The sequence below is a fragment of the Alosa pseudoharengus genome, unplaced genomic scaffold (assembly GCF_046254945.1).
Source record: "Alosa pseudoharengus isolate Yale_2024_CS ecotype anadromous, Long Island Sound unplaced genomic scaffold, YU_APseudo_1.1 YU_APseudo_1.1_scf_2, whole genome shotgun sequence".
Classification (NCBI taxonomy): domain Eukaryota; kingdom Metazoa; phylum Chordata; class Actinopteri; order Clupeiformes; family Clupeidae; genus Alosa; species Alosa pseudoharengus.
Genome location: NW_027468663.1, coordinates 21,110,373 through 21,124,139, shown reverse-complemented (window position 1 = coordinate 21,124,139; position 13,767 = coordinate 21,110,373). Strand labels below are relative to the sequence as shown.

The 13,767-nt window shown below is 41.7% G+C and overlaps 1 protein-coding gene and 1 non-coding gene across 2 annotated transcripts; both read left to right on the top strand.

Annotated features, from left to right (window-relative positions):
* Positions 1 to 1,419: 1,419 nt before the first annotated feature.
* On the top strand, positions 1,420 to 8,838 carry rps6 (ribosomal protein S6). Its single transcript, XM_076294144.1, has 6 exons — positions 1,420 to 1,476; positions 2,342 to 2,473; positions 2,683 to 2,893; positions 3,488 to 3,634; positions 7,739 to 7,896; positions 8,694 to 8,838. The coding sequence occupies exons 1-6, from the start codon at positions 1,471 to 1,473 to the stop codon at positions 8,787 to 8,789; spliced, it is 750 nt and encodes a 249-aa protein (XP_076150259.1). The 5' UTR covers positions 1,420 to 1,470; the 3' UTR covers positions 8,790 to 8,838.
* LOC143135774 (small nucleolar RNA SNORA57) lies at positions 8,017 to 8,153 on the top strand. Its single transcript, XR_012989205.1, has one exon. It is a non-coding gene; the product is annotated as a small nucleolar RNA SNORA57 (small nucleolar RNA).
* Positions 8,839 to 13,767: the final 4,929 nt, after the last annotated feature.

Here is a 13,767-nt window from a genome sequence, read left to right as displayed (position 1 = left end):
TGTAGACTGTTTCATTCGATGAGCCTCAGTTAGCTATGCCTGACTACATCGATTTCATTAACACAACTCCCAAAAAGTCTTACAAAATGTGTACGTAAACAGGCTAATCGGGAATGGCAGGAACAAACGGAAGAATTTAGCCTTATTCACTGACCAAATTAGACTAGGCCTTACCTAGCCCTAGGCTACCTTACCCGCAAGTACAGATCTCACAGATCTGGCACGAGCAGAGGGTCTTCATCGCATCTTCCTTTATCCAAACTCCAGTGTACACAAACAATGAAGTCACTGCATCGTAACAGCTGACAATCGAATTTACCAAACGAAATCTTCAAGAAGGCCTAGGCCTGCCTCTAATGGTCTAGCAGATGTAGTTTTTCGCTGTGCCGTTGCAGCTGTGCACAGCCCGTAAGACGTCATAGAACGCTAACTACAGCTGATTGAAAATTCCCATTGTGACATCTTGACATAGCATAGGAGGTTACCATTTTGGGTATGTAGCCTAATGTTTCTTGTGACAAAATTAAATACATAAATGACATAAATAAATAAATATTTCATTTATTTATTTAATTTAATTTTGTCACAAACACAAAACATTCCATAGTTGTGTAAAGAATATACTAAATATACTAAAATACGAATTATACTAAATAAAACTTAATCTAAATCAATTCTAAAAAACAGTCTCCACATAGTGGGTGATTAAACAATCAGGTGCGCTTGCAATGACTGAAGCAGGGACTGAGCCTGTGGTCCTCTGTGCATAAGGCAGTGTTTCTCAAACTTTTTTTCTGGGGACCCACTTTTTAAAAATGACAGACTATCGCGACCCAACTCGTGACTGTGGTAGTTAACAAACTAGAAAGGTAAGGTAAGGTGCTCTTTGTGAATGAGTGTCCTGGTGATGGTGCAAATGAGTAAGTCAAACAGTGCAACAGTGCAATAATAAAGTCTATATATCTATATACTATATATCTATAATATAGTTAGATATATATATCTAACTATATTAAGAAAGGTATAAGTGTGGTCACAGTTCGGCTGTGGCATGGAGGGAGGGGTTGTGCATATGTGCTAATAAAGCACGCAAACAGTGAGGCAGAAGACAATGGTAAAGTGGCTAGTGGACAGACAGTTCAAGACATGGAGGTGGTGAAGAGGCAGACAGACTATGCGGAGAAGTCTATTTCTCCTCTTCCCTTAAGTGGTGAATTGTTTTGGTCAAAGATTAAAACGAACATTTAATGAAAATGCATTTTATGTCGCTTTTGCCTCTTTATTCAAATGGCAATGCACTCTGATAGGCCTACCAGTCACAGGCATAGATCATAGGTCCTCTACTGAGCAAGTAGTAGCAGAGCCCGTCTACGGATTTACTCTCGCGAGAGTTTTAATCTCTATGTGAGACTACGAGGAGGATATCCGGCCTCTTTTCGGTGGCGGACGTCAGCCAATTCAGTCCCCAAAATGAAGGTGAGGACTCGAAAATTGTGAATTAACAACTTTGTCAGATTTCTATGTCATATAATACCTTCGTGTAGCTTTAGGATAAACGTAGGTCACTTTGATTTAAGAGGATTTGTTGCCGTTTGCCATTTGAAATCCTTAAGATGAGTATAGATTGTATTGTGAGCTCTTCGCTGTAGTAGCAGAGCTGGAAACATGGCGGCCTTCTGGAATAAAAATGTGCACCTCAGCATAGTGGGCCTAACTGTGTTGAGTAGTTTCATATACAAATGTGTTTGTTGGGAGAAAAGGCTATTTTATTTTCTCGGAATATGAGCTGTTGTATGACTCTTAAGGTGTAAACACTGCCTTGGCAGCTAAGTCGGAAAGTTGGCTAGCTACATAGCACAAACGGCTTCTGGTAACGTTAGCATTAACGTTAGTTGTGTCTAACCAGCTAGCTTTGCAGTTAGTTTTCCGTCTACTGTCAAACTCCTAACCTTTTACTGTCAGGTAAACAAAATATTGAGTGGCGAGCCAATTGTGTTTGCCGAAACAGCATCACACATGAACGTGTCGTGGGCTCTGAAGGATGTTGAACGCTGGAGCTAGCCCGCTGGCAGGATTTGACTGCATCAGCCATCACATATAGGCCGTTGTTACCTGTTGTCGCGTTGGACACGTTTAAGAGTAACATTTAGATATGAGCCTTTGTCTTAGTTTGGGGAAGGTTTTGCCAACAGTCTGTTGCGTCACTTTTTAATTTATGAAGCTTTCTTTAGCATACTTTCATCTTATTAATTAGGTGTTGGCACTTGGAAGTAGAATTGCAGCCTCCATGTTCTCTGAGAATGGTATGGCGCTTGTTCCTAACCTGTTCTCTTTTCTCTAGCTGAATATTTCGTTCCCGGCCACAGGCTGTCAGAAGCTCATCGAGGTTGATGATGAGCGCAAGCTTCGCACCTTCTATGAGAAGCGTATGGCCACCGAGGTGGCTGCTGACCCCTTGGGCGATGAGTGGAAGGTAAGAGAAAGACTGGTAGGGCCATCAATTGCTTGGTTACTTCTGTAGCTTCTGCTCACTAGTCTGAGTAAATCCGAACTATGCAGCACAAAACACAGATGGGCTGGTTTGTGGGTGTCTGTCTTTTTGGTATTTGAACCTTTCAGTACCCCATCCACAGTGAATATTTATATAAAGAAAAATCTCTTCTACCCTCCACATCTCTGCAGGGCTATGTTGTGCGCATCAGCGGTGGTAACGACAAGCAGGGATTTCCCATGAAGCAGGGTGTGCTGACCACAGGCCGTGTGCGCCTGCTGCTCAGCAAGGGACACTCCTGCTACCGCCCACGGCGTACTGGCGAGCGCAAACGCAAGTCTGTGCGCGGCTGCATCGTTGATGCCAACCTCAGTGTGCTGAATCTGGTCATCGTCAGGAAAGGTATGGTGGCAGTGGCAGCAGAAGCTTCACTTTTGTCTTGCTTTTGTTGCTGAACAATGGGTCAGTGTGGGACTGATTGTGTGTGAGTGGCTGTGAACAGGGCTATTATTTCAATGATCTGTCTGGTCATATACTGACGGAGCGTTTGACTGTTGTTAACAGGAAGCTTGAAATGAGGAAAATGGACTATATGGCTCTGAACTCTACTGGAAACTCGAATAACTAATAAATAACAAATAACTAGCATCTTTGCACCCCAGTAGACCCTTCCTGACTGTTCTGTAGTCTCTAAGGGGGGACATGTGGTGCCACATAAACTGTGGAGCTTCAACGGATAACGATCTCAGCCTGACTTTGTGGCTGGGTCGTACTGAATTGCTCTCCCATTCCTATTTTTATCTTTTAGCAAAATCTTTGATTAAGCCCACCTGCAGTTACTGAGGTTGTGAATTGACCTACAGATTATTCCAATTTTCCGTTAGTGCTCACAATCACATCAACAGGTGTAAGTATCTCCTCTGGGTGCCCTGGAAATAGCACAATTGACCGTTCTCTCTCTCTCTCTCTCTCTCTCTCTCTCTCTCTCTCTCTCAGGTGAAAATGAGATCCCTGGACTGACCGACAGCACTGTGCCCCGTCGTCTTGGACCCAAAAGGGCCAGCAAGATCCGCAAGCTCTTCAACCTGTCCAAGGAGGATGATGTCAGGCAGTATGTGGTCAGAAGACCCTTGACTAAGGAGGGTAAGGGTTGCGTGCTTTAGCCTCAATTCCAGTGCCGCGTTCATTAATATCCCTACACCTGCAAACTAAACCAGAAAGCAGTTGAGTCCCTGCTCACCTTACCTCAGCATTACACATAATGGCTAAAAAATAGGTTTTGTTCATTCTTTCTGTAGTTGGATGGTTGTGGTGGCCCCATGACTGCAGTACTGTCTGTTTTAGGCGCGTTGACTTTAAATATAAAGAGATCACAATCTTACTGAACTATGGCCTTCTGGGCTGCCTGAAATTATTTCACCCCCTCTTCACAAGATGTACTTACTGTACCACACGTGTTGAGAAGCAATTTCAGATGTGACTTGTCTGGACCATTAAGCATGAAACATAATTGAAATGCACTACTTGAAGCTGAGGCTGATACCACCCCAGCAAAGATGCAACCTCACACCTACAGTCAGCATGAGCTTGTTGCTATTAGATACGAGGGTTTTGATGCATTGATCTACAGTTTGTGTGTTCAGTGGGACTGATCTTTAAATACCATTAATGTGTCAAAATGTCTGTCAGTTTGTCCCAGATGTGCACATTCCTTTACAAGCAACAGTGATTTGTTCACCTGCCTAACATTTGGATGTGTTCATAAATCTTTTGCTAGTGGTCAATAAATAATGTACAATATGTACATTGCTAACAAGTGACTACTTTGTAGCTAGTTAGGTTGGTAACATGCTGATGTTGAATAGTTGACTGCAGATAGCAGATGCCTTCCGAATCACCAAGTTTTTTTTTCTTTTCTTCATAACAATGAGGCTGTCAGATTGTACCGTGGTCCTCTGACTTTTACCCATTCTGACTGAAAATGGGTGGCGAGTTAGAATTTAGCACACCCAGTGCACTGCTATGCTCACACAGGGCTCCAGACTAACTTTTTGCACTGGTTGCACTGGTGCGCCTAACTTTTTTTCTTAGGTGCACCAGCACAAAAGTTAGGTGCACCCAAATTTTCAACCACATCGCATTTAACACCGCAGCAGGTTCACTTTTTTTCCTTAATTACTGTCCTATATAGGTTGTCCTATGACTTATGATTTACAATTCTACAAGAAAAGTAACTTAATGAAGTGTTGGTGCTTTAATTGCTTCTGTGAGCTGAAATTTAAACTTAAAACATCTCAAGATGAATTAAATAAAAATAACAGTGAGTAAATTAACAGTGCACGTCTTTTAAGGGCTTCAAACTGCATCTCATGGCTCAATGTCTTACATACTATCCTTCATGATCTTTAGGCCTTGGCTAAACCAGCTCGCCATAGCATCTTCCATAGAAATGTATTTGAGCACAATTTAAAGAGATGTTCCAAGTAGCCTGGGGGATTTTGTGATTTTGCAATGATTGCAATAATCATTTGACAGCCCCACAATGCAATTTACTTTTTAATTTTAGTATTTTTAAATTTTCAATAAGAACATCACTATGGTTAATGCAGTTACGAAATGGTAGGCCTATTATTATAGGCTATTGCAATGACTTGCCATGCTCGATCTAAATGTGTCCATTCAATTCACCGTACACAATGACCACAGTTATACATGCAGGGAATATTCGGGCTTTAAATGTAGCAGCGATATTCGGTTTGCGCCAAATACCGGATTAAATTGACTGATGCCATCAGAATGAGTTTACACAACTCGCGCGCAAAACAAATATTGCTGTTGAAAACCGGGTTACTCCCTGCATGTAACTGCGGTCAATGACTCACTCCTTTTCGGCGATATCTGTATCTGTCGTTCGGGAAGGCCTTGTATGCATTGTTCACAATTTTAAGACGTCTTTTAATCTGCAATGACTCCTATAAATTTGGCGCAAGTGGCATTCCTGTACATCGGGTTTACGTTCAAACTATTTTTCTGGTGAATAATTATTTCGGACTGAACTTGGTGAAGGGAAGTTTTACTAGGCCTATCGTAGGCAACGATAAACTTGATCATCATCTCGGGCTCGTCTGATCGGTTTGCTGCTGCCAGCCGCCGAAAGGCAGTGGGGAAATTTATCTCGACCTATGTGACCACACTGTAATGCAACTACATCCACTCTGTTTATCTGACGGGTCTCTGACCTCTGTCTCTCTATCTGCAGCACACGCATTTTCAAATTTACACACAGGCACTGGGCCACAGCCAATCAGAGGGGAGGTCCCGCCCTTCACTATCTGTGATTTGTTTAAACCACAAAATTGGCCAAATATGTGTCTGTTATTGAACCAAAGGTAGAGTTTCAATGCGGACACTTTTTCCTCTCTCGAATAGCTGGTTGCACCGGTGCGACCTCCGATTTTTTTTTTTAGTCGCACTTTTGAAAAATTAGGTCGCATATGCGACCAAATTGGTCGCACTCTGGAGCCCTGCTCACAGCATCTACACAATCGCTGCAGTTAACCAATCATAAAACTCATTAATGGGAACAAGGAGTGGGACAGAGGAAGTGGTCTTTTTAAATCTGACCAAGCTTGCTTACTCTTGCTTGCTTGGTCCGGCACCCCAGTCTGGCTCCCCAGTAGCCTCAAAGAGCTGTAGTGTGGTACTAAAGAAACTGGAGTTGCTAACCGGATACAACAGGCTTGTTGTAACGGTCACGCTCTAACAGCAATCCAACTCGGAATACAAGTCTGCAGGAATCAGTCTTGGAAATCCATGTAGCAATTATGATATTTATTATTATTTACTAAGAATCTGTTTGTGTTTTTTTTCCCCATGGTAATGGAAAACCTGGAAAAGTTATGGAATTGTAAAATCCCATTTTCCAGACCTGGAGAAATCATGGAATTCAGTAAATTCATTGAAAATTTAAATTAAGGAGATACCGTAGGCTATGTTATGTCACAGACTGTGTTTGCTACCTTCCTACTAGATGTAGAATGGTGGGGATCGGTTCCAGGCCATTTTGTCAGGGCGTCAGTCCCAGAAAGTGTTGACGTGTTTAAGTCAGACTATTGAGTTGTCAGAATAACGGTGTCGGAACAGTGAGCAACCCCCACTGAGAGGTGACTGCCTCATCTAGGTTCACAGGTTGTTGAAGAAGGGCGCGTCATCTAGCTAGCTAGTCGGAACTCAGAGATTCTATGCTTTTGTGAGAAGTCACTCTAAAGCAGGAATTTCCCCAGACACACCTTAACAAAATATGATGGCTAGGCAGATGGGTCAGGCCCTTAGTCGTGGATCTGCCCGAGGTTTCTTCCTATGTGTATATCCAATTCTAGGGAGTTTCTCCTCGCCCCTGTTACCCATTGGCCTTTTCTTTTCTCTGATTGTCTAACACTCTGTAAAGCGCCATGAGACATGTGTAATGTTTTGGCGCTCTATAAGTAAAATTAAATTGAAATTAATTATAGGTAATACTTACCCAAAACCACTGCCTCCACCCGCTGAAGGGAAGGCTAATAAGCAGGAAATCCGGGGCACATTTAGCCAATCTTGTTGTCACATTTCATAATCAGCCCTTGTGATGTAAAGTAAGCAAGTATGTACTTATATGCAGTCATGAATGTCATTCAAGGTCCATGGAAAGGTTTTGCAAATTTGACAGTGAAAAGGAGTGGGTGCTCTGTACATAACAAATAACTAGCAACTCCGCACCCCAGTAGACCCTTCCTGACTGCTCTGTAGTCTCTAAGGGGGGACATGTGGTGCCACATAAACTGTGGAGCTTCAACGGATAACGATCTCAGCCTGACTTTGTGGCTCGGTCGTACTGAATTGCTCTCCCATTCCTATTTGCATCTGTTAGCAAAATCTTTGAATATGTGTAGTCAGTCAGTGTATTAAGAAGTTAGTAACATTCAGTGAATTACTGGATAAAGCCATGTTTCCTTCTGTTAACATGAATTTTGCCCCTTTTAGAAGGGCAGATTTTGTAAATGTCATGCCGCTTGGACACCAAGCAGAGTGTTTAAGGCATTTGTGTAACAAATCAGTGCCTGCTGCTTGGCTTAAGCCTCTTGACTTGCATTTCAAAGAGGACTTCTGCTGGTGTTTGAAATGTAACAGGTGATTTATTTGCATATCCTTTCAGTCCTCTTTTTGCTGTGTTTGGAATCATTTGTGTCAACCTCTCTTGGTCTACCTCAGGTAAGAAGCCCAGGACCAAGGCTCCCAAGATCCAGCGCCTGGTGACCCCCCGTGTGTTGCAGCACAAGCGCCGCCGCATTGCCCTCAAGAGACAGCGCACCCTGAAAAACAAGGAGGAGGCTGCCGAGTATGCCAAGCTGTTGGCCAAGAGGATGAAGGTATGATTGTTAGGGTTTTTGTAACCAAAGGTTCTAATTGACCTGATTGACAAAGTTGAGCAGTGACACGTGATTACTGGAAACTTGGGTAAATGGCTAAACAAGATTACGGTGTGATTACCTCCATTTCTTGGCACACATTCTGTTGTTTAGTACTTATGTGTGTAATGTACGGAGGGAGAGCAGTGCCAGTGCTATGTCTTCGGTGCCAGCATGTTCATTGTCTGCCGGTTCTATCCTCAATCACTGGGACACCCCTACACAGTTCTTGCCAGCCAATCTGCTGAAGCAGTACAAGAATCTGGTTAAGTGTTAGGACGTATGTCCTGGTGTATTCATGTGAAGTTATTGCTTCACTGTCAGTCCTAACAACCATAATTTCTCTCTGCAAAGAAAGTTAAGGTGAGATTGTGCATTAGCAAAGAGCGGTTATAGCTGTAGTTGTAGGCCAGTGTCAGTCTTTCAAGAAGTCAGTGAGTCTAGCTAGTTGTCAAGCTTGCAGACTGCAAGCATTACTTGAATTGGATTTGGTGCCTTTTCCATAGTTGGCAGGAAGTAGACTGGAGGCCGTTTACTGTAGAAACCTGGGCTATGGAGATTGGGAGAACATTACAATTATTTTTGTAAATGCCAGCATATGTCCTGCAGGTATAGGCTTTTTTTTTTTTTTTTTTTAATTATACCAAAGGTCATGCTGCACTGCATGTATATTAAATTGTATCAGACTGCCGGTTCAGTCATTGTGGACATGTGGGAATTTGATCATGCTGATTTTGTGTATGTGTCTGTGTCTACAGGAGGCCAAAGAGAAGCGTCAGGAACAGATTGCCAAGAGACGCCGCCTCTCTTCCCTGCGTGCCTCCACATCCAAGTCAGAGACCAGCCAGAAGTGAAGCACCCACATGTAAATCTGAAAATAAAACGTTTTGGTGAAAAAAGAAAGATCTTTGTTTCTTTTGCACTTTAAAGTGAGACATTTGCACACATATTCCTCTCCTGATTGGTATTATAGCTTATACTTGGATTGAATCAAGTGAATCTAAGCCATGGCATGCACATACCTTGGAATTTGGAAATATCTAATGTGATTGTTCTGTCCTGTGTCACTAAGTGGGTAAATCTTTGTATTTGGATGCAGTGCCTAATATGCTTTCCATGAACCAGGTGAAAAACAGAAGCACCTTCATGACCTAACTTCATGCACACCACTGGCCTTTGGCTCAGAGAGGCTGTTAAGCAACTTGGCATGCATTTATCTGGCACTTCTTGACAGGTTAAGTAGTTTTGGCAGCGAAATTACATTTCACTGGTATGTGGTTGTCTAGGTAGGACACACCAACATTTCCATTAGCCATTGAGAATAAACAACCATTGGTCCCTGAACCGGACTCCCTAACTTCAGTCCTTCTGAACCAACCGCCTTATTCTAACATTTTGAGATGCTCATTTTTGGTATTCATGAGCAGTAAGCCGTAATCATCAAGATTACAACAAAAAATGGCTTGACCTATTTCGCTTTATATCTAATGAATCTAGAATATATGAAAGATCCACTTTTTGAACTAAATTAGGGGGTAAAAATGAACTTTACCACGATATTCAAATTTTTTTGAGCCTGTTTTTTTTTTTTTGCGTTCATCCCAACAAATATGGTGAGCTACATGGTAGTCCTGTAGGCCTACTTGTCTGGAACATGCTGATGTTTTGGTGTTATATTTGTGAAGCCTTCAACTCCTGATAAGTGTATATATACTCTTTTGATCCCGTGAGGGAAATTTGGTCTGCATTTATCTCAATCCGTGAATTAGTGAAACACACTGCACACAGTGAACACACAGTGAGGTGAAGCACACACTAATCCCGGCACAGTGAGCGGCGCTCTGGGAGCACTGAGGGGTTAGGTGCCTTGCTTAAGGGCACTTCAGCCGTGGCCTATTGGTCGGGATTCGAACCGGCAACCCTCCAGTTCCAAGTCCGAAGCGCTAACCAGTAGGCCACGTAGATGTCACCTTTCAAAGCACTCGGCAGGTTTGATTTTGATAAGGGTGCTTTGTTTCTACGTGGCATTGTTTTGATGGTTTCATGCTCTCATGTGCCGGCAATTCACTGCACACCACACACTGGTTTCTGTCCCATTTTGTCTGATCTGAAAGGTCTGATATTAGATCTGATAAGGTAGCATTTTAAATATGCAAGGTTGTTTTGTGTGTTTTAACTTCAAGCTCTGCAACCCACCCAGAATGCTTCTGCGACCCACCAGTTTAGAAACACTGACCAGAATTACAAAATATGTGGTGGCATTGCATTCCCTGTTTGTGTCTATTATATGGCTATGTTAAGGTAAAAGTTGTGTAGAAATCAAATGTTTGAAAAGAAGAGCTTCCTGGACTCAAAAGCAGTATGTTTGAGTTGTTCTTTGCATGGGGAAACTGATTATCTAAAACATGACTCCCAAGGCGGTCTGTTTCAAAATGGTTAAGCCTTTGTATGGCTTGGTCATTTTAACCTTAAAACTCTTCATTTGTTTCAGTAGGGTGTCAAACTGGGAAGGAAAGGTCGTTTGAAATAACAGTCCACCAATCAGAACCCTGACCTTGGGAAAACATGGTGTATATACACGTGCCTGAAACAACCAGCAGATGGCAATACAGCCCATGTTCATTAGAGGATGTCCGTAGAGGGCTCATAAAACAAAACTTGCAATGTAAAGAACAGACAAATGCTCAAATCTAAAGCTGATGATAAATGGGGCAATGTTTCGAGCTCTGGTGCTGGACAGTGTTCCTCATTTTTGTGGTTCTTGCATGTTCCCATTGACATTGGGCAACTATTTATTTTCTGGAGAACTTGGTTGCCTAGCAACATTGCTCAAAAAGTTGCCTTGTGTATCATCACCTCCTGAGGCGTCCTCATGTAGGTCATTTATAAACCCAAAAAGCTTTTTGTTGGTTGAAATCTTCACTGTCTATCGCCCTTTATTATGGAAAGTGAAATATGGTAAATAAACAGACCTGTAATGTGGATGGGTTAGGGGGGAGCTTTTTATGCCAATTGGACACAAGAGAGAGTAACAGGAAGTGAGCGAGAGATGGAGTGGGACAGGAAAATTACACAGGGCGGACTGGAATATGGTACAAGTGCTGTAGTTGTGCCACAGTGCCCCCATGATCTAGATAGTCTCTTGCCACAGGGTAGTTGATGTTGCCTCATAAGACCAGTTGAACTCCCTGATGAAGGCTTGATGCTGAAACGTCAGAATCTTTAAAGGTTAAAATGTTCAAGGCATGAAACTTCACCTTGTGATTACATCAAGTCAATACTGTTACAATACAAAATGTTACGTACAAATAGATAAACGATCCATTATCAACTAAAATATGCATTACATACAGTTATGTGCAGAATAATAGCAGTGTGTTTTAAAAAAAAGTTCAAAATCCTTAGCTGTTAATTCCATAATATCAATGCATTGGGAACACTGCACATTCAATTTCAAATCAAAACATGACCAAAATTGATCAAGTTTGTGTTACACCTTTACAGAAAGTGAAGAAAAAGGAATGTTAGGCTGTTCAAAAAATAGCAGTGTTTGCATTTTTCCCAGAAATGCAGAGGAATTGTGGAATGTAGTTCAATCGTCCTGGGCTGGAATACCTGTTCACAGGTGCCAGTTGTTGGTCGACTCCTTGCAACACAGACGTAAAGCAATTCTCAGAAATAATGGTAATGCAACTAGATATTAAAGCAGTGATTCAAAGTAAAGCACGCACACATTCTCCAGACATCTATTGTAGGATATTTGGGGAAATACGAGCCATGGCATGCACATACTTAGATGTCAGCATTGATATGCCTCAAGGTGTTGTGTTTTGTAGTGTGATAATTGGCATCTCTAAACAGGAGAACCTGTTTCTGTTTAGCCATCAAACAGGTTCAAACAAAAAGCAGATTTCTCAACAATTAGTAATAAATGCTAAACATGTTGTGTATGTACAGTTTTTGTTACCTGTAAGGTCTTGCAAATGACCTTACAAATGACATTGCGCCTACTTATGTGTTCAGATGTGATGCGTCTGTGTGTGTTACATGTGTGTTATATGTGGTTCTGTGCCCACGTTAATAACCCGATAACCGATGCCGATATCAATATTTGTTTAATTCTTTGCTTAAATTTTTTTGTTAATCATATACCCTTTAGATAAAGAAACGAAAATATTCATTAAAAAAATAACGTAACCATTCTCAACAAGACACAAGTCTGTGTCTGTAGTCCACACATAACACAACATTTAGCTGATGTAGACTTAACAGATATACTGCAGATATACTCCACAGCGTCTGACATCGCCGATATCAAGTCAACAAGGCCGATATCAGTCAACAAGGCCGATATCGGCCGATACCAACAGTGGGAATGACGTTCCCCTTGGGATATTAAAGAGTCGAGCTCCAGTGTGAGACTCACTATTGTTACGTTATCTGATTAGATCAGCAGTAACATTCATATTCCCACCTACTTTTGCCAGTGCTTTTCTCAAAAAAAAAACCCATATAGGCCTATATATATTGGGTTTGATCACCTGCAGAACTAGCCATCAAAAGCATGTGTAAAGAGGAATAGGCCTAAGACTGTATTATGGCGTGAATCTGTATGCAGTCAAGCAGACCTGTGACCTTTGGATGGGAAAACAGCCTTCCGATTTTTTGTTTTCTCTCTGTGTAATATTTCTGAAATGCTTTATGAAGAAAGTCACTTCATTGTTTGTTTATACTCATAATCACAGGCGATTGTGATATTGAACAGTAGCCTAGTATTCCCAGAGTAGGCCTACCTTTGAGTAACATGACATAACCATGGACGGATGATGAACTTTCGGGCCCCTGGGCCAAGATGCATTAATCAAGTTAGTTGAGCATTTAACATTTAAAATGTTGTTTTTTCTATTCTATTTCTCTTAAAGGGGAACTTGGCAACTATTTCAACGTAATAAACCCATATAGAAATCATTTGGATGGTTAAATGACCTGTTCCGGTGAAAATGGTGACTTTCCCCGCTGCGCCTATCGTCCCCAGGCGGAAAACCAACCTTGCAACATTGAGACTACCGTCCCGGAAAGAGAAGTGAGAAACAAGAAACTAATTTTAAATTGTGTTTCTTACCTTGTAACATCCACATAGTTCTGCCAAACTTATGCTAACCGTTCGCTAGCTTGTAAACAAATCCATGTGCTTTATCGTTACCTTTTCCCACAGTTTGAAATAGCATAATGCACAATTTCTCCAGCAGAGGGGGAGATCCTGCCAAGTTCCCCTTTAAAAACACTTAAAATAATTTTCTGAAGTAATGTAACAATGTTTTACCATCATAGGAGAGTGTTAAACAATTGTCCTCCGCAGTGGACATTTGTAGTTACTACCTCCATTTTGTTCTCTATTTTACTTATTATATGATTCAGTTTTATGTGTACAGTGTTACTGTAATGGACACTTTATATTTCTTAATGCTCATTGTCAGTATTTCAGTATGCTCATTGTCTTCCAAACTATCGGGGAAGTTAAGAAAAAAAAAATGTGGAGATATTTTTTTTCTTGGTAGTCAGGAGGTTAAGGGCCCCCCACTAATTATCGCATATGTGGGAGGGGGGGTTTGGGGGTCCTCCCCCAGAAATGTTTTAATTAGTTTGATGTGATTTCCTGTATTCTGCTGCATTTTGGGGATGGCCAATACTTTAATTCAATCAGATTCATAGCCAACATCCTGATTTGTTGATATAAAGGCAATGATTCCATGCAAAGGCTTGGGCCCAAGGGCCTGGGCCCGGTAGGCCCGTGCAGTAATCCATCCCTGGACATAACCTTTGAGTGATGTT